The following is a 22,296-nucleotide window of genomic DNA, read 5'->3' as shown; positions in this document are numbered from 1 at the left end:
TATTCTCAGATTTCAAAGTATGACACATCATTTGAAAGCTTACATTCTGTACTTTCACAATCGGGAAAATGAAAATGTAGACATGTGGGCACAATCACTGGTCGCGGTCACATATGTGTGTGAGATCAGGAAATAAGAGAATCGATTTTTCAGCCCGCTTCTATAGCGTGCATAAGTACACATATACTATGGATATTAAAAAACAACTATTCATAAATAGGCCGAAAAATGACGTGTTTTGTGTATTCCAGTAAATGGCGATTATCACAGAATCTTCTGGAAGTTTCAAGAAACAAGCATTTTTCAAAATGGTATAAAACGGAAATGAAGCGATTAAAAAACAATCCGTTTCGACAATGTTGACTGCAAACAAGTCATTGATAAGCGACGGCCACATTAGACACCTAGCCATAATTTAAGATATAGTTTATGCGTTCGCAAATATGAGAGCTCCATCATTGAAGTGGGTGGAGGGGGTAAATAACAAATGGAGGCCGGCACTGAAAGTGTTAAGAGGTTAAGTGCTCTGGAATCTGTGGCGTTATCTTCCTCACAGAGGCCTTTGGTCGGAGTTCTGGCGTGCCGCCCGGTGAAGCGGGAAGCATCGGACAGGCAGAAAATGAGGTCACGAGACAAAGAGGTTTTTTATTAATCTACACAACATTGAGGAACAAGGGTTACCCATGCCGAGCATTGTTCCAACATGACTCAAGCATAGGAAATGCTCCGTTCGCCCGGAACCAGGCCAGAAACCCCGACCACAGGACTCTGTGAATAAGCTAATGGTATTGTATCAACTACACAGTACACACTATAGGCAGCAAGTATTCAATAACACACGTCTCAAAACTATCCTGTTAAACTGATGGGAATAGCTACAGCTCACGTTATTGTAGTACTTGTATAGTCATAATACCGTCATACTCCATACGAATACGTACCACACAATCTGTGAGTGACCCCCATTGTTCAAAATGGGCCCTTAGACTCTCCTCTGTCGTTTCAAAACTCAGACCGCCGATGAAGAGCTTTCGGAGCTGCTCAGGTTCCTTTGAATCACGGCCCTATTGAAACGAAAAAGAGAAGTCAATAACAAGTATGATGCAGATCATGCAGCAAACTAACAATTACTAGTACATATATGTAGATAATATATCTATACCTACTCTTACTAGTTACTCTGCTGGCCAGTATGACTTACTATCATAGTGTCTTTATAGCTGAATCACTGTACAATGTACATATTAATACAACTCTGTACATACATGTGATTAGTACCATTACTCCATATAGTACTAATTTATATATTTTATACTGTAGTGCCGAGAGATGAGTCTGAGACGGTGGCTGGAGGCAGAGCGAATAGCATTTATTAAGCACAGAAATACAACATGCTACTGCTACATTGCTTACAGTCGACTGACTTACTGAGAGAATTGCAGAATACATATATACACAAATGTTCTAGATTATTGGTCATGACATCATACGGTGACATCACCCATGTTCTAGAACGTTCGGCTATGACATCACCACAAATGTTCCAGAATGTTCGATGTTCTAGAATGTTCGGCTATGACATCATCACAAATGTTCCAGAATGTTCGGGCAGAACTAATGTTCCTAACAATAGTTCCGTGGGTGAATTATGTACCATTACAATCACTACAATACCCAGTTTAATTTGCACTCTGGTTGGAGGCCAAACCTCTTTTCTTTGTACTGTAATTGTGCTGTATGCCCAATAGGGCTGCAACGATTAGTCGACATAATCGACGACGTCGATTATAAAAAATCGTTGACGAGAAATTGTTGCGTCGATTAGTCATTTAAAAAAAAAAAAAAAAAAAAAACGTTATTTAATTTTTTTTTTTTGTGCACTACTTATCTTTGTGAGAGTGGCTTCTCAGGGTTCCAGACATCATCATAACATGCTGATCCCATAGCAAATTTTGGACATTGAAAACATTGTTCCCCATACTGGTGAACTTGATGTTTTCCATTGTATTTCACATAAATCCTCCCATTCCTCTTCTGTTATATTTAGGTTTCCCTCCCTTTCCCACTTCTGTTTTACATACAATGAATTACCTTTCGTCTGTTGTAATCCCTTATAGTCTTGAGATGGTTTTTTGGTTCGAGTTCGAGACATAAGCCCCTCTGAAGACTTTTAATAAAATATTTTCAGAAAGTGTTTGTTTACTTTGCTTCAGTAGTTGCTCAATATGGTGAAAGCTCTTCATTGACCCCTGATGTAAAAAGGTACAATATGCTGTTAGGCCTAGAGTCTCCCACCCTTTAAACCGTACGTCCATTCTTTTGGGTACGAACTCTGGGTCATACGCACACCATCTCAAAACTTTTATGGCTTCTTTTAAATTTTTTGGGGCTGTTACCTTACTCCACAACTTAAGTGGTAAACTAATCCATGGATTTCCCATCTCCCTTAAATCATTCATCAAAGCCTTATCCCCAATTGCAGCTTGAATTGGATACTCTGCTGTTACCGCCATCTCAATCTCCTTCCACCTGGCAAAATATTCTGGATTACTCCAACACGTCATTGGTCTTAATTGAGCTGCAATATAATAGTCCTTCAAACATGGAAGTGCAACCCCTCCCCTGCTCTTTGCTAGTTGTAGACTCTTGTATCTAATTCTAGGTCTCCGCCCTTGCCAGATGTACCTTGAAATAAGTTTATCACATTCCTGAAATTTTTGGTCAGGTAGGTCTAGAGGGAGGGCCTGGAACAGATAGAGTAATCTCGGCAAAATATTCATTTTTACCGATTCAATTCGCGATCCAAAATTCAGAAGAGAAAACATTGTTCCCCTGCAGGAGATGATGATCAGACTAGACACACAATACATTACACACGCACTCCTCTCACTCACACACAGCGATCAGAGTAAGACACACACATACACTCCTCTCACTCACACACAGCAATCAGAGTAAGACACACACACATACACACTCCTCTCACTCACACACAGCGATCAGAGTAAGACACACACACATACTCCTCTCACTCACAGCGATCAGAGTAAGACACACACATTCACACTCCTCTCACTCACACACAGCGATCAGAGTAAGACACACACACATTCACACTCCTCTCACTCACACACAGCGATCAGAGTAAGACACACACACATTCACACTCCTCTCACTCACACACAGCGATCAGAGTAAGACACACACACATTCACACTCCTCTCACTCACACACAGCGATCAGAGTAAGACACACACACATACACAAATTACACAGTACACACCTCTCACTCACACAGCGATCAGAGTAAGACACACACACAAATTACACACACTCCTCTCACTCAGCGATCAGAGTAAGACACACACACATATACACACACACAGCAAACAAAAGTTATTTAAAGTACACTTCCACTTTAATTTGTATTATTTAATTTATTTATCTTGTTATGAGTGATTGCTGTATTGTTCTTCAAATACATTTTCATTTAAAGTGGCTTAAAGATCCAAATTCAAATGTTTCATGAGTCATTATTTTAATTTGCTATGGGATCATCATGTTATGATGTTGTTGTTTGGTCCTGACAAGAGTCTCAAAGTCTGGGGTGATGGTAGACAAGCAACTCTGAGGTCATGCTCAATGTCCAATCTGTTCCTCTGCTCTGTCTTCAGCTGGACCAGAGCTGAGAAGCCACTTTCACAAAGATAGGTAATTAAAAAAAAAAAAAAAAAATCATTGTTTGTTTTGTTGTTGTTGTTGACATTGGTTTTCGATTAGTCGACTAATCGAAAAAATAATCGGCAGATTAGTCGACTACCAAATTAGTCATTAGTTGCAGCCCTAATGCCCAACAATACATTAGAATCGATTCTAACAGTTTTTTCGGAGCATCTTGCATGATAAATGCATAAATAATTAATTATACATCTGTCCATTGTCCAAACTGTATGCTTCAGCTGCTTTAGCTGATCATCAGCTACTACTGTACCAGCCCAGTAGTGAGGCCTAGTAGTATTGAGCTGGCTGAAGCTAGTTTCAAACACTGTTATCATTAACCCTTTCACTGCCGCACTATACCAAAACGGTTAACCCTTTCACTGCCACACGACAGCCGGTTAACCCTTTCACTGTGACAATACAGAGGGGTTAACCCTTTCACTGCTACACGACAGAAGGTTAACGTTGTGTGCAGTGGCGGCTCTACCACTAGGGGCGCTCGGGCGCCGCCCCCCCTCAGCTCCTACCCTGGTTATACGAGAGAACAAGAAAAATAAGTTTAGTTTTTTGTTTTAAAGCCCTATAAATAATATAAACATGTTTAAAATTAATAATATTTACTCATTTTAAGTATGTTTGTGTTTCCAATGCACAATATAACGTTATTATATTAACACTTTGGTTGCCTTGGGTTAAATGAATGATATACCATAGATTGCCAGCGCTATTTGTCTATGGAGAAAGTCCCCTTCTTTGCAGGGCTATAACTTTTTAAATTCTATTGCTACATTGCCATTATTAGGGCCCATTCAAAGTCCTATATGCAGGGACCGAAACTAAAGCCCGCCGCCCGCCAGGGGCGGTCTGTTTTTACCTTTGGCGCATGACACTTAGAGGGCTGCCCGCCGTGTGGCGTGTAGACGTGTAGTTCATAAGCAGGCCCCTAAAAATATTTGTATGCGAACGGTAAAAATCAATTACGCGCACGCTGTGCGAATACAGATTTATAGCCTCTCGTCTTTTTTTTCCTCCGCTGCGAGATCGTTAAAAAACTACAAGTCCCACATTGCACTCAAGCCAACGGTCCAATCACAGTAAAGTGAAGTGACTGGTTTCATGGGAAATAAAGCAAATGACCAATCGGAAGCTCTCATTTTTCTTGTTTACTTCCTGAAACTCCGCGATCAGGGCTCTCGTTTTCCGAGACACCAACTTATTATAGTCTCTCTTACCAATAGCAATAGATTTTAGAACACCTAGATTTATCGATAGCAATAGTAATATAACGTTAATGCAACAAAACGAATGCCTTGCTTTGTTAATCATAACGTTGATGCAGTAGCGTATGTCGGTGTGTTGGCTGTAACGGACATGACAATAACATAACGTGTACACATTAAAATTGCGATAATCTATTCTAACATTTTCAAATCGATGCAGTTGAATTTCCCCCTTAGGATCGATGCATTGTTACACCCCTACACCAAAGTCACTGGCCCACTGTGTATCTGTGTGTATAATAACTTGGCTAGCGTTATCAACAGCAGAGGTGGGCAATGGGTCCAGCTGCAGCACCGGAGTGCAAGCGATGTGATGTAATTGGCAGTCTCGACTGTCAATCAATGGTCTACCTGACACGCAAACTCAAACAATGTTTCTGTACTGGAGGTGTGATTGATTGATTGAAAACTTTATTAACAGATTGCAGAATGGGTACAATACAGTACAGCTCAATACACACAATTGTTAAGGGGATGCAGACCAGAGAAAGACTTTCGTCTTGTTTACATCAGGGTCCCCCATTTCAATTAATCAGGAAAGTGTACAGTAGGAAAGTGTACAGTATTTCAATAGGCAACCCTGAAAGGATTATTTTTCTAGAAGAGCAACACAGCCAAAACAGACAGTGGAGCTGTTTGCAGATAGCAAGCATTTTGACTTATTGCGTGGTGGCGATGTCTCGCAGATAATACAACTACAAGTATGATTATATAATATATATTTTATTTAAAAAATATATATATATAAAATATATATTGGCAGGTAAGAAATATGCTTGGCGGGTAGACTCTTCCCATCTACCCGCCACTGGCCGGTGAGTCAAAAAGTTAATTTCGCTCCCTGCCTATATGTATTGTTCATTGTGTAGCAACGTTAAACTTTTTCATTCACATATTCATAGTAAAGTATGGTCTAATGTATAAGTATGTTTTCATCTCTTTCTGCAGCTTTCTCCAGAACGTGATATATAGCCCCAAATGCATTATATTGATGATGAAATACAGTTTGATGGCAATCAGCGCGATATAAAAAATTCCAACTAGACGTACTTCTAGAAGTTACTACACGTCATCTGATCAGGCCTGTACACTGCGATGATCTCGTCGCAAATTGCCCCTTAATTTGGCCGTTGCGAGTTGGAAATATTATTTGGGAGCAACGTTGCGAGTTGTGATTTCAACCCTTCATTCGCATTTCACTCCTAAATTAATCCATACAAATTGGATACATTTTTTAAAAAACATTAGCCTACAACCAAGGCTGTACAGTGTCGTGGTGCTATGAAAGAATCTGCCGGCAATGAATGAACTTACTGCGATCACCGATAGCCTGAGTGAAAAAAAAAGATTTGCGTGTGGAGTGAATCTGGGTCACGTTATATACTTGGTACTTGTAGTCTATCGTGCGATTAAAGACCATGTCCCTATCTGCGTAGTCTATACATCCAACACAGAATCCCATAATTCCTAGCAAAACGAAACTGAATGTGGCCTCTCTTCCTTTCAACATCGCCAAAGAAGCACCTCATTTCAATACATTTAAGACGCAAATTTTGCTCTGCAAGAACAACGGAGTGGATATCAGTCCATCTTATGACAACCACGTCCGATGTGGAGAGATGATAAGATGATGATGATTGACGTGATGATGTTATGATTGATTGACGGGGAGTCGGACACGGACACTTCTCAGGGCTGTACGCTGCGATGATCTCATCGCAAATTGCCCCTTTAATTGGCCGTTGCGATTGGTAAATAATATTTGGGGGCGGGCTTGCGAGTAGGGATTTCAAGCCTTGCATTCGCATTTCACTCCTAAATGATCCAAGGCGTGTGATGACGCTGAGCACTCGGGTATGATCAGCGGGGAAAATCAACTGAGCACTCACTCTGATAGACTGTCTGATTTAGCTATGAAGAAAAGTAAAGTTAGTAGTAGGGATGGGAATCGATGGTTCCTAACTGGGTTTTGGCCATATGCTCCCGAAATTCTCCCGCTGTTTGGCTGCTTCTATGTGCAGTGAAAACTACTCGAAATGATGTCATTGATTTAGTTCAGGGTTAGCCGCGGAGCTAACGCTAGCTAACGTGAGCTAATCAAGCTCACAGAGAGAGATAAACAGCTGACAGCAGGTAGTACAGGTACAAATTAGTGCTGTCAAACGATTAAAATATTTAACTCGATTAATCGCATGATTGTCCATAGTTAACTCGCGATTAATCGCAAATTAATCGCATTTTTTTTTAATTTTTTTTTACCTTAAACATATCTTTTTCAAGTTCCAAGTTTTAATACTCTTATCAACATGCGAGTCAACAAATGCTTGCTTTGTGCAGCCATTTAACACAAAAGGATGACCCTCATGCATTGCAAATTTGCATCAAATTCAAAACAGAGTGATGCACAAAATAACTTAAGAAAATAATAATTTAAAACAATGAATAAAGTGTGCATGAAATAATAGGGGAAAGAAAACGTTAGGAACTTGTTACATTCACACACACAAGGGCTGATTAATCACACACCCCCCTCTCTCCCTCACACACACACTCTCCCAGCTCTTTTTCTCTTTTGCCCCTTCCTCATCTCTCTCACCCCCCTCTCTCTCTATATCTCACACACACACACTTCAGAAACAAACATAGTATCAATGAGAGCATCAATAATACACCTGAGTGAAGTCTAGTTAAAAAAAAAAAAAAAATTTTAGTTAATCTTGAGTTAAAAAAATTAGTGGCATTAATAGAATCGGGAGTTAACGCGATATATTTGACAGCCTTAGTACAAATACAATAAAACAAGGGGTGGGGGCTGTTGTGTAAACCTTGTGTCGCGTCAATCTGGTCCACACGTTACTCGTTCATATCTCAGCCTGTGCTGAGATATGCCCATTCCGCGGTCTGTTAATAAAGTTTTCAATCAGACAGATGTATGGAAAGGCTTTTATTATAACATTCGTTGAGGTAAAATCATTATGCCTCATTTAGTCATCCTGCAGAGCACTGGTCTCCTACTCGTGGGCCGCGGGGAGCTAATGTAAGTAGCTTTGTTGATGTCAGCACACGGGGCATTCAGGAAGTCAAAAACGAATGCGCTTGCCGATATGGTGCTAAGAACAGCAGGGCGGGTGCAAGCGTTGTGACGTAATTGGCAGACTCTACTGTCAATCAAAATGATTCTGTTTTCCGTCAGAATGAATGAATGAGAACTTTATTAACAGATTGCATAATGGGTACAATACAGTACAGGAGGATGAAGACCAGAGAAAGACTTTCGGCTTTTTTACACAAGGGTCCTCCATTTTCAATTCATCAAAACATTTAGAGACATACAAATATACAGTAGTTTCATAAAAATGCTAAAATGCTATTTATTTATTTATTGATTGATTGGTTTAAAACTTTATTAACATATTGCAGAATGGGTACAGTACAGCTCAATACATACAATTGTTAAGGGGATGCAGACCAGAGAAAGACTTTTGTCTTGTTTACATCAGGGTCCCCCATTTTCAATTCATCATATTTCATATCTAAATCATATAATATCTCATTGCTAAATATATGCAATATATAATCTAATAATCCAATAATCTAAATCTAATATATAATATAAAAATGCTAAATGCATGGGTATTTTATGTTGTCTTTAATGTTAGCTTGCAAACTCATACTGTCTTGGTAAGCCTCATAATGAATTGTTTGGGGTAAAAAAGAAAAACATTGTGATGTGTATCGCCGAAAGGTCAGAAAATATCGTGATATCATATTTAGGCCATATCGCCCAGCCCTAGTTGGTTCATTATAAAAGATACAAACCTGACAACAAAAGCACTTAAATGTTAAATAAAAGGACCACAGTAATGAGGCAGGAGGAACATATTTTTTTGCACTATAATGGTAAAATTGTTATTTAAAAATTTGCCCCTAAAACATATTTTTTGCCCCTAAATTTCTAATTTAGGGGCAAGTGTGCCCCTAGTGAAAAAGCTTAGCGTACAGCCCTGCTTCTAACGTTCAGGTTCAGCCATCGATTTGGTGAGTAGTAGTAGCCCACTATTAGGACGTGAAATACTGTCTACTTAAATTTATAAAATATCAACCTATCTAATAATGAGACAATATGCAAATAGAGCTGCCGCGGTATTGATATTTTCCTTACCGCACGAATTTGCGAAATATTTCCTACCGCCGCGGTAATTACCGCACAGTGCGCACAAAAAAAAAAAAAGTTTGAATGCATTTTTATTTTTTTTGGTAGTCTACTCTTATAGCCTGCCTCTAGTCTAATGGCGCTTTTCCACTGCATAGTACCTACTCGACTCGACCCGCTTTAGGCACCTGGTACTTTGTTCCTTTTCCACTGCAGCCAGGTACTACTACTCCGTTTGTCTCCGTGTGGGGAATGGGGATGCAGGCGGGGCCGCCGCCGCTCGCTTGTGTACACTGAAAGCTCCGTGGGCATAGATGTCCGAGGGCTTGCAGCAAGCCAGAGTTTAACACAGTTTCAATCAATCAATCAATAACAACATTAACCAGACTCTCGTTGCGTCTATTCTGCCAACGCTAACGTTACCTCTCATTGTGTATTCTACCAAGCAAACCCGGGTTTAACGTTACCTCTCTCGTGTATATCGGCTGACTGTAGTAATAACAACAACAAACTTAACACATCAGCGATCTTGTTGTGACACTAAACTCTCCGCTCGGTGGTAAATTGGGTTGATGTCGGTTTTGTTTCATCAATAAATAAGGCAGAATACACAGTGAATCCATTCTTTTTAGTTTATTGCACTTGGTTCTGTCGCAAACAAATCCTGAATGAAATGCATCCTTAGCGAGGCAGTAAAGATGGCGGCGCGGCGTTCTGTTTTCGTTCAGAGGCTACAAAGTGTGACGCGTCGAGTAGGGGGTATCTGCAGAGCCGCAGAGCCAGGCTGGACCAATAGGGTCGCTTGGAACCGAGTAGGGTATATCTGCAGAGCCGCAAGCCAACTTTATTATTATGATAAAAAACAGCGGTGACGCGGTATTCAGCCTAACTCTGCGGTGAGCGTGATGCAACAGCGATACAGCGGTAATGCGGTTATCGCGGCAGCTCTATATGCAAATAAGATAATACTAATAATTGTCACAGTGTCCCCGTATATGAAATGAAAGTGGCTTGCAACTTTACTGCTGGTAAAATCACTGTTTATTTCTCGTTTAGCATAGTATTACATTCCACTTCTATAAACAATCAAAGTCCTACCGTAAGAGCCTCATACGGGTCAATTAAACCTTTTTGATTAGTCTTTCCTTCGAGCTAAGTTGGACTGAACATTTCACTGTCAAAAGCGCAAATGTAAATAAGGTTGCGTCGCAACACGGTTTTCAAAATAAAGGTCACATATACAAATACCTCTCAATTCTTACTAAAAAAAGTCCCGGATATACATAAACATTAATTGGCATAGATCTCTATAAACGGCCCAATACATTGATCAGTTTAGGCACACACTGAAACCAGTAACATCACAAATATGAAGCAGGTAATTACCCATACAAATAATAAACCTTTCATGGGGTTATTTACAATAATAATTCATTTGATTTCTAAAGCACTTTTCATTGTGAAACAAATGTATGCAGAGTTTCTTGTCCTTCTGATTAATGCAATGGTGTGTGTGTTGTGGTGATCTCATTCAAGGAGCACTACACAAGCGCGTGCACACACACACAGTTTGTTGTTTTTGTTCTATTAGTGATTTACACACTTTCTCGGTTGGTTCATTATAAAAGATACAAACCTGAAAACAAACGCACTTAAATGTTAAATAAAAGGACCACAGTAATGAGGCAGGAACATATTTTTTAAATAATGGTAAAATTGTTATTTAAAAATTTGCCCCTAAAAAATATTTTTTGCCCCTAAATTTCTCATTTAGGGGCAAGTGTGCCCCTAGTGAAAAAGCTTAGCGTACAGCCCTGCTGATGTTGACCGGATGGGCGAGGGGGCGTTTATAATTCCGTGGGCAGCGTTATACCAATCATCTAATGTGGGTCAAATGTTGATAATAGCAGTTAGTATCTAAGACGGTAACGTTACACGCTGAAACTCACCCCAGTCTCCGCGCGCCGTTGGGCGATCATCGTCGAGTAGAAATTTTATCATTATGGGATATATTTTTACCCGGTCCATCTCCAGCTTGTATAATGGTATATACGTCCAAATCATGTTGTTTATCGAGTTATTGCCAATCGATCACCGTGTAGCAGGGTTCGAAATTAACGGGGGCTTGGGGCATAATGCCCTTGAAAATGGACAAAATGCCCTCGAAAATCAGTTAAGGGGGGCACAAAATGCCCCCGACAGTTTACTAATTATATATATATATTTATCCGGTAATGGCGCGTCTGTGTATCGTACGGTTCAGATGACGCGCAAATAAATTTTTTTAATTTGGCGGAGTTGAGCACTGGCTGCTGCAGCAGCAGGAGCACTGCAGCTGAGCCAGGTGCTAGTCAGTTTGTGTACAAATGGCAAGCACAATCTAAATCAATCTTCATTACGACTTTAAAAACATAGCCATTAACATTACATAGGCATACACACATCTTGCCATAGCGTTAGCAGTTTGTACAACACAATGCACGTTTTAACTATAGAATCAGCCCGCGAGGTAATACAGTCAACGAAATGTTACCGTAGCTACTAGCTAGCAGAGGAGGAAATGGGAGTCTGAGAGGCGGGGTGTTTAAAGACAATGATAGGCGTTTATTCAACATCCAAGAAGGCTAACATACAACTGTGTTTTACTAACTCCAACCGGGACTATTGCCGCTTTCCCACTGCATGCCATCACCTCCTAACGTTACCGGAGCTACCGGAGCTGATAATAACATTGCCTGAGCGGAAGATGCGTGACACTAAAATGTCCGTGGGGACCCGGCGCCAACCCATAGATAGTTCCAACTCACCGAATTACGTAATCCACCACAGTTGCACTCAATATTTAAATAATGTTAGTCTAAATAAATGTAGACTGATACATAATAATTTCAAGCAGAACACGAATCTTTCCATTAAGAACTGACAATCAGGGAATTTAAACATGGTTGATATTGTTTGTTTGCACTAAGTTAATACTACAAATGTAGCCTATATTTTTCAGTCAGTTCGGTCTTTGTGTGCCAAACATTATTTAAGGCTGTAAACCTTTTTATTTTTTTTTAATAAATGAGAAGCATGTTTAGATTTGAGTGTTACATATATTTTTATAAAAATTTACGTATATCGAACCGAACTGAAAACCGTGACCCCAAAACCGTGATACGAACCGAACCGTCCATTTTGTGAACCGTCCCACCCGTACCGTTTATCATAAAAATTCAGTGCCCCCGAAATACAAAAAAAAGCCCCCGAAAATCAATTAAGGGGGGCAAAAAAAGCCCTTGAAAAAATATGTTAATTTCTAACCCTGCCGTGTAGCGTGACGAGCCAGAGTCCCATGAACCATAGCGAGCGCCCGGAAGTACTACGGTCGTCATGACAACCTCTATTCAACATCCTGTATGGCGATTGCGCCGATCGGCCACCAGATGGCGCTCCTGAACCGCCAGAGAGCTCAGTGGGTCCTGCTGGTGGATCTCAGGCCAGCGGAGGGGGAATATGAATCCGATCGCAGATTTTTGAAATATTGATATAAGGACGCTGTACAGCGTCCCCCGGCAACTTTAGCATGGCCAGCAAAGACGTGAAAAGACGTGTCCCGGCACTCAAAGTGTTAAAAAAGAAATACTCGTTTTCTTGAACAGGAAGTGACGTTTTTTTTAATTTCTTCGTATTTCTCGCCCGGGCTAGAAGCGATAGCGCTCTGAGTGCGCGTCACAGTTTGATCGCTGTCTCCGTCACAGCCAATCAGTGCATACAGCGTTGTGCGTTGAAATATGATTATGTTGGAATCCGAGCGCGATTTGAAGCGGTCTAGCCAGCAGCGTGAACTTCCGTGAAGAATTTCCATAGCCGCATTTCGCGGAGACGCTCTCTGATTGGCCGACGCCAGTATTTTTTTCCATGGCAGAATTTCACAGAGACGATCTCTGATTGGCCGAATCCAATTTCTAATGTTCCAATTCTAGCTTCTAGCTTGGTCCTAGGTTGGTCGGTGGAGATAGTTGTGTTGTTGTGAGATGCATGCAGCTGTTTGTCTTAGACGAGCGTGCCGTGACTGCAAGTTCTTTAGACTGTTAAGCTTAGGCACTTTCAAAGTTGGTTAAGGTTAGAGTTTGTCTTAGAGCATGGCGATAGAACGCCAGGTAGTTTGCAGTCTGTTCGAGCGGAAATGGACAAAGGAATGTACTTGTTGAGTGTTGTGCTAACGTCGCGAGCTCAGCTAACACTTGGCTAACAAGCTATATGGCGGATTATACACGTTTATCAAGCTCTCCTGCCCTGGACGTTTCAACTAAAGTGAGTCTCTCTCTCTCTCTCTCTCTCTCTCATTGATTTAACTACTGCAGCTCTCTCGGATTGAAAATACGTGGATTATGGCTTGTTCAATATCGTCTATGTTTGAATGAATGAATGAATGAGAACTTTATTAACAGATGGGTACAATTAGGGCTGGGCGATATAACGATAAATATCGCGATATATTTTAATAATCTATATCGAATATCGAAATAAAAAAAAATAAAAAAATAGTTTTTTTTTTTTTTACCTGCAACAGGGCAGTTTTAAAACCAGAGACAGTGGACAGACTTGTCTTTCTTGCCTGCAACTTAAAGTAATGGCTTTGCTTGTCCAAATGACAATACTGACCAAATTCAGATTTCTTTTTCTCTTGTCCATTTATTTTGTTTGCTTTCTAATTTAAAATACATTTTGAAACTGTCTGTACACAGTAGGCTATGTGTGCTAGCAGAACTAGACTCCAGTCACGAGTCACAGTGCACATGTGCGGTGGTTTGTCCACCAAAAAAGCGCCAAAAGATCGAAAATAAACTAGCAGAGCCAGAACTGTTCAACTCCTCTGGAGCCACAGCCAGCAGAGAAGCCGGTTTACTTTAGCTTTTAAACCAGCTGCAGCCTGAGAACTGGAGTGTGAGGGGATGTAACACTAAAGATGGCAGCAATGACAAAGAATTGCTGCAAAATAAACATACATCTGTTGTTTATAAAAAAAAAAAAAAAAAAAAAAAAAGTTTAAAAAAAAAAAAAAAAAAAATATACTTATAACAATTCGATAATTATCGATATCGAGAAATAAAATAAAATTATCATATCGTTATCGCGATATAATTTTTTTCCATATCGCCCAGCCCTAGGTACAATACAGTACGGCTCAATACACACAATTGTTAAGGGGATGCAGACCAGAGAAAGACGTTTGTCTTGTTTACATCAGGGTCCCAGATTTTCGATTCATATCGATAGTTTAATAGCTAGCCTTGGCTCGTTTAACAATATGCAAAATATGTGTACAGCCCTGTACTCATACTGAAGTTATTCTTGGTATATAATAGGTCTGATTGTGTAACGAATCGATTCCACGTTGCGCTGTGTGTGAGAGAGAGAAGGAGAGAGGGAGAGATCTGCCTGTGTTTGTAGACGGGCGAGTTTTGTTTCTAACTTTTCTATTTATATATTGTGTTTCAAGTTGTGAATTAGAGTCTAGACTATACTTTATTTGACTGGTTGTGTGTTGTTGTAGTAACAGCTGAGCGACTCGTTCATAAGAGCCGATTCATTGCCGTGAGCGTGAGTCGAATCGCTCACGTCTTGCCATGAGTGTTGCGTGGTACTGTACTGTACATGTTTGCATTTTGCAAAATGTTTGGTATAGCGCCCCTAGTGGCGAAGTACCCACCGGCCGCCACTGGTTGTGTGATAGTAAAAGCCGGGTTAACCTTCTGTCGTGTGGCAGTGAAAGGGTTTTAATTAATGATAACCTGCCAGTTGATAGCAACCAAGATGTCTGCTGATCCAATACAACCATGCAGCTAGTTGATTTGATGTTTTTTATTTTCGTGTCTTACACACAGGTGTATGCCCAGCCCATATGGGCTTACAAGACACATAAACAATAAGTATATAATAATAATATACTTGACAATTAACTTGACAAATGACAAGATGGCCACAGGAAAAGAAAATACAATAAAACGTAATATAAACACAAGCTGTAAGCAATGTATGTAAACAAAGAAACAAGAGGAATTCAAATAGTTATATAGGATATAACGTCCCAGACAATAAGAGTGGCTGAGATTGGTTCCGTTAGTGTTTTTTGTCTCCAGAAATCCTGCAGAACTGAAGCCTCACGACCAGGCCGCTGCTATCACTAGCTAGCTGCTAGCTGCTAGCTGCTGCTCGCCGGGCGCTACTACCGAGGTTTCATATTATGTACGATATTTTATTTGCGTAGTGATCAAAGGTACCGTTAGCTAAGCTAATATAAAAGCCAACCTTTACTTAATATTCGACCCAAAAACGTCCCAAAACTAAGAGCGCAAAGCGTGCAGCTAACGTTGTTAGCCTTTAGCTTAGCATCGTCCTAGCTAGCACGCGCGGCGTGCAATATCCTGGTATCTATGTCCTGCAGTGCAAATAATATTAATAATAATCATAATAATGGTTAAAAAATACAAGACAATTCACGATGTATTAGTATTCATGCACAATTGTGGCCCAAATTCAATATCGGTTCTCGTTGACTAAATATATATCAAATGTATTCACCTCCATTTTCGAAGATGTCCAGTCGTTCACACACAGCAGAACACAAGGGAGGTCACGTGACCAGTGAGAGGACGCTGGTTGGCTGCTTCAATACTTATGGCAGTGATGGCGGTAGACCGCTGCAATTCCGCGTTACATGGAGCTCGCGAGGGAGACCGCTGCACTTCCGCGTTACATGGAGCTCGCGAGGGGGAGGGAGAGCGCGAGGGAATAAAATGAATGAATTCTCAGCCCAGGATAAGATAGCAGGGGGCAAGGTGGGTCCCGCGGAGGGGGGCTCAGACAGGAAGTAGCAGCAGTAGCTGCACTCCAATGGTCAATGTAGTTGATGACGGGGTCCAGTAGAAGAAGAAAAAGAAGGTGAAGAAGGAGAAGAAGGAGAAGAAGAAGAGCCCATAAAAAGAATTGCGGAGGGCAGTAATACCATCTATAGATATCTATGAGTAATACGCCTCGATGCGTCTACTCTGCCGGAAATTCAAATAAGAAGAAGAAGAAAGTCAACTTCCTGTCTGTTTAACTCTCTGTGCATGTCAATATGGCTTGGGGGGAAACATGCACTTTTAGAATCACCAGAAAGGCTTTCGAAATAGTGAAATCAAATGCCACGTTGACCTCAATATTTTCAAAACAAATTATATGAAAATGTTATGAAATGAACAATAATGTGATCAAATATGTAATAAAAACGGAGCTCAACGCATACATTTGATCAGTAGAAATCCGTTTGGTTCCCCCCGATACCAAGATGGCGGCGGTCTCGTGACGTCAGAGTGTCTTCGAGAATGGTAGTGATGGCGATGGGCGATAGAGACCATAGATATCTATAGTGATAGAGACCATTAGAGACCACTGCACTTCCGCTTTACACTGAGCTCGCGAGGGGATGAATGAATGACATTTTTATTTAACAGATTGCAGAATGGGTACAATACAGTACGGCTCAATACACACAATTGTTAAGGGGATGCAGACCAGAGAAAGACGTTTGTCTTGTTTACATCAGGGTCCCCCATTTTCAATTCATAGTGACATTTATGACATACACAACATATGACATTTATGGCATAGGGACATACATGACATACAGGTATATTGTACTGTTACATTAGTGACATATATGATATGCAAATATACAGTACTGTTACCCATAGGTCCTGAGTCCTGACAGAGTATATACATATGATGGGGAGGGGATAACTGTAGGCTACATTAGGAGGGGGTGGGTGGGTGGGAGAGAAATATACATACGGTGGGGAGAGAATACATACGGTGTGGAGGAGACTACATTAGGAGGGGGTGGGTGGGTGGGAGAGAAATATACATACGGTGGGGAGAGAATATATACATACGGTGGGGAAGAGACTGTACATTAGGAGGGGGTGGGTGGGTGGGAGAGAAATAGTGGGGAGAGATATACATACGGTGGGGAGGAGACTGTCTATTAGGAGGTGGGGGGGTTTGGACATTTACGGTGGCCAGTTTCGAATTTCAGCCTCCCGTAGGTGCTCTTTAAGAGCGGTTTTGAATGTGGGTAGGGATTCACATTCCTTTATAGCTGTGGGTAGGGCGTTCCACATTATTGTGGCATAATTGCGAAACGTGTTTAGTCCCTTGTTTGAGCCGAATCTGGGTTTAACATGATTTGTTGAGCTTCCTCTGGTGTTGTGATCGTGGTATTCACTGACCTTTGGGAAGTATTTTGACATGTACACATGGGTACCTTAGTCGTATAGTGTATCTTGTAGACCAGGCCCATTGCAAGTTGCTGTACTCTGTCGTCTACTCTAATATCCTAGTGTAGCAGGGTGGATTATCCCTGCTTCGTGGGAACGGGTGTGCACAGTCACTGGGTAGCGGGACACAGTAGAGCTCCCTCTGACTGCACCCTCGTCTTTGGGCCTGGAGCGTCAAACTGGAGGCCGGCAGTGGGAGTGGATGGGGCCCGGGATTTACCAACCTGGTCTGGTACTCTGGTCTTCCTCGCCCTTCCGGGGAGGTCAGCAGTACTCCCCAACCTGCTCTCACTTCCCCCAATACCTCCGTTAGCCCTCCCACACCTAGTGACTGATAGATGAATAAATAGATTCGTTCCTCCCGCAAGCAGTACCCTCCCTTGATGACCACTAGAGACCTTAATGACTGTAAGGGGAAAGGGTTAAATAATAATAATATTACCCGCCAGGCACGTGCACACATAGAGGCCAAGGGGTGCCTGAGCACCTGCCTTTTTGAGCCTCATCAAAAAAGTGCCCTTTTTCAAAAAAATTATGTTTTTTTTTTTTTTTTTTTTTTTTTTACAGTTACGCATATAGATTGCCCTTCCAACTGAAAAATGTCAGGATAGAATCTAAATATTAGGTAAAGAGAGAGAGATGCCCCATATTCCATTGCAGTTTGCACGGCCTCCTCAGCGTGCCTCTCCGCGGACCTATATATTTTATGCATATCGTGGGTGGTGATGATGATGATGATAGAAACCGCAGTTGAATGCTGGTATTACACTCACTGAGGGACACGAAGAAGTCAAGTCCGATGGGATTTGGGAATCTCAAATAGAAATCGGGATTGGAATAAAAAATGCATTTATATTAAACAATACAGAATATACAGCACTTCTTGGGGTCTGTAGGGTAAGCACTTATTCCCTCCCCCCTGAACATTTATGGAGATGTATGGGCCTTTTAAGTCAGTGATAAAAGTGTCTTTCAAGGATAAGTGAGCTCCTGCACTGATTATTATAGTTCAATATTCAACATTTGATCACCAAAACCCCCCAAAAAGCATAAAAAGGGGGCCCCCCGCCCGAAAAGGGCCCTTAAAAATCGCGCTACGCGCGCTCGGTTAATATATACACACACGTGTAGTGCCCTTTTCAGCCTTTGAGCACCTGCCCCTCTAAAGTCCTGTGCACGTCCCTGTTACCCGCATCAAAAAGGGTTAGGGTTAGACTCAATAATGGACACGCACACAAGACTCCCATCTACATTCTTTACTGTTATTTGTACTGTTCAGCTACAAATAGTCAATAGTAAAGGGTGGTGCTATGTTTACTTCAGTTGTAATTCCATCTCTTGTAACACTTGTCTGTGTACACAAACACTGATGTGTCCATCAGTGGACCAATTGCATGCTTTCGCAGAGGACAGGAAGCATTCAGTCGACTCCTAAATTTTAATTCATGGTTAGGGGCTGCATGTCTCGTACACGGCCTGAAATTCATTGACAACTTCAATGTTTTCTGGAATAACCCAGAACGTTTTCAAAGAAATGGCTTCTTCCCAAATCGCTTAGGTTCAAAGCTCCTATCAGCAAACATGCGTCATGCCTTGATGGCCTCCAAGAATATTAAGCTCACACCAGCACGAGAGATAGTCATGAAGGACACAATCTCACCACGAAGTACAGCACAAGACGTCCCCCCCCCCCCCCCCCCCCCCCATATCACACAAGGCCATCTCGTCTGATCAAATGTCCCCGAAAGCACAGTGCAGTCAGTACGGTACAGTATAGCACAATTACCATGCCATCTCTAAAAACATACAAGTAATCATAACTAGCCAATGGCATGGTGAAAAATATACGCCACCAATGCGTTTACCTGCTATTAACCTCAGGGCCATCACGGTCAAACCAAAGCAGACCTCCTCTAAAGAAGTCCAACAAATAAAATTAGCTTTCCTAAATGTCAGATCACTGAATAATAAAACATTCTTAGTAAATGATCTGATTAAAGAAAATAACTTAGATTGCATCTGCCTAGTAGAGACATGGCTAAATAATGACACAGCTACATCAATAATGATAGAAGCTTGTCCACCAGACTATAACTTTTTTCAAATACCCAGAAAAAATAAAAGGGGCGGAGGAGTTGCAGCAATCTTCTCCTCAAAACTCTTGTTTAGAATCACAGAACTAGGCGAGTTCATGTCAATGGAATATCTTGCCATTGAACTAAAAACAGAATCAACTATTATTGTCACAATATACCGCCCGCCTAGACACTCACCAATATTTATACAGGAGCTCTCTGAACTGATCTCACTATGTGTTACCGGATATGATAAGGTGATCCTAAATGGAGACCTGAACATCCATTTTAATAAGAAAACAGACTCCAAAACTATGGAACTAAAAAATCTACTGGATAGCTTTGACCTAATACAGCATATAACAAATGCAACTCACCGGCTTGGGAATACACTAGACTTAGTTATAACAACAACTGGGCTAAGCATAACAAATATCTCAATAACTGAATTACCTCTCTCCGACCATCACTGTATATTTTTTGATACTCAAATAACCCTTACTAAAACAAAAAAAGAAATCATAGTTAAAAAGAGGCTCCTAAACGACAAAGCTGAATCAAAGTTCATTGATCTTATCAGACTACATGAACCACACAATCATGACAGCTCTCTAAATGAAATGGTAGAAAATCTCAATGATGCAATGTCATCTATATTAAATTCTGTCGCCCCATTAAAAACGAAAAAGAAGAAAACTAGAGCCTCGCCCTGGTTAAACTATAATACGGTCAACAAAGAAAAAAGGAAATGTCGTGCAGCGGAGCGAAAATGGAGAAAAACAAAAACCACCATATGCTGTGATATATACAAAGATGCTTTAACTGCTTATAATAAAACCATCCGCTTAGCAAGGAAAGATTACTTCTCTAAAATCATTACAGAAAATGCTGGAAACTCCAGAATCCTCTTTTCCACTATTAATGTACTACTCAACACTGCCCCTACACCTCCTCAGTCATCAACGGTTAAGTGTGAAGAACTTGCACTATTCTTTAACAACAAAATAACCTTGATCAGGGCCAGCATTACTCATGATGGAAATAAAGTTGATTGCGGCAAACCGTGCAATGTAACCATGAGAAGTTTCACATGCATCACATTAGATGTACTCTGCAAAACTGTCTCAGAATGTAACTCCTCCACCTCAGACATTGACCCTATACCTACAGCTTTCTTCAAACGGGTATTTAATAGTGTTTCAAGCCCTGTGCTAGATATCATAAACACTTCCCTTAGGACTGGTATTTTCCCGGATGCCTTTAAAACAGCAGTTGTAAAGCCATTACTAAAAAAACCTAACTTGGATAGTAATGAAATGGCAAATTATCGTCCAATATCCAACCTACCATTCATTAGTAAAGTACTTGAAAAGATAGTTTCAGTTCAAATAAATTCCTTTCTTGAAGAAAACAACATCTTAGAAGAATTTCAGTCAGGATTCAGAAAATATCACAGCACTGAAACTGCCCTCACCAAAATAATCAGTGACCTCAGACTAAACTCTGACGAGAATAAGATCTCCATCCTTATCCTGTTAGATCTCAGTGCAGCATTTGATACAATCGATCACGATATTCTAATCGATCGTCTTGAAAACCATGTCGGTTTCTCAGACCATGTGCTGGGCTGGTTTAAAACATACATCAGAGGGAGGAAATTCTATGTTAAACTAGGAGATCACATGTCTGATATATACGACAACAACTATGGAGTTGCACAAGGGAGTTGCTTAGGTCCTTTACTCTTCTCCCTTTACATGTTACCGCTGGGTGATATCATCAGAGAACATAATGTAGATTTCCATAGCTATGCGGATGATACACAACTGTACATATCTGCTGAACCAAATGATACAGCGATTAGCTCCATTACAGACTGCTTACTGGCAATAAATAAATGGATGAGTAAGAACTTCCTGAAACTAAACGAGAACAAAACTGAAATTCTAATTATCGGCTCCAAAACTAAAAAAGAAACATTAATAAAGAACCTGGGGGGACTAACCCCTTGGATCAAATCTGAGGTCACTAGTCTTGGGGTTATCATAGATTCAGAACTGAACTTCAATTCTCATATTAGCAAAGTGACGAAAACATCGTTCTTCCATCTCAGAAATATAGCAAAAGTACGACCATTTATTAATCAGAACGATGCTGAGAAGCTAATTCATGCATTCATATCTAGCCGGTTAGACTACTGTAATGCACTTTTCACAGGTCTCCCTAAGAAAACCACAGAGAGGCTTCAGCTAATCCAAAACTCTGCAGCCCGACTGCTAACTAGAACCAAAAGGAGAGAGCACATTAGTCCAGTCCTAGCCGCTTTACACTGGCTTCCTGTAACATTTAGAATTGACTTTAAGGTCCTTCTCCTTACATACAAAGCTCTAAATGGACAGGGACCTAGCTACATCGCCAACACTCTAATAAATTACACACCAGCAAGAACACTGCGATCATCAGCTGCTGGACTACTAGAGGCTCCCAGAAGCAGTCAAAAGAGGATCGGTAATGCAGCCTTTATCAACTATGCCCCAAAACTATGGAACAAACTACCCCAAAACATCAGGGAAGCCAACTCGCTAGACATCTTTAAAAGACAGCTTAAAACCTATCTCTTTGCTCAGGCATTTCACTGATAGATATCTGCTACCACCTAGTGGCAAGAGGAAACATCAGGGATATCCTGACACAACTTGTATTTATTCTTACCCTGCCTACTCTTTTACACTGCCTATCAAATTCATGTGTCGGTTATTGCA

The 22,296-nt window shown here is 40.8% G+C and overlaps 1 protein-coding gene across 1 annotated transcript in view; it reads right to left on the bottom strand.

Moving 5' to 3' along the window:
* The window catches only part of hnrnpa3 (heterogeneous nuclear ribonucleoprotein A3), a 45,555-nt gene extending 29,579 nt beyond the window's left edge, over window positions 1-15,976 (bottom strand). Inside the window, exons 1-2 of the mRNA XM_084315229.1 lie at window positions 15,724-15,976; window positions 942-1,064 (exon numbers count right to left, since the gene is read on the bottom strand). Of these exons, the coding sequence (XP_084171355.1) occupies window positions 942-1,064; window positions 15,724-15,729 (129 nt within the window). The 5' untranslated portion in view covers window positions 15,730-15,976. The remainder of the gene's footprint in view (window positions 1-941; window positions 1,065-15,723) is intronic.
* Between the last annotated feature and the right edge of the window lie 6,320 nt (window positions 15,977-22,296).

This window comes from Notolepis coatsorum, assembly GCF_963971535.1.
Source record: "Notolepis coatsorum genome assembly, chromosome: 5".
NCBI lineage: Eukaryota > Metazoa > Chordata > Actinopteri > Aulopiformes > Paralepididae > Notolepis > Notolepis coatsorum.
Note: the sequence above shows the minus strand (reverse complement) of the source record. Positions and strands in the feature narration are given on the sequence as shown.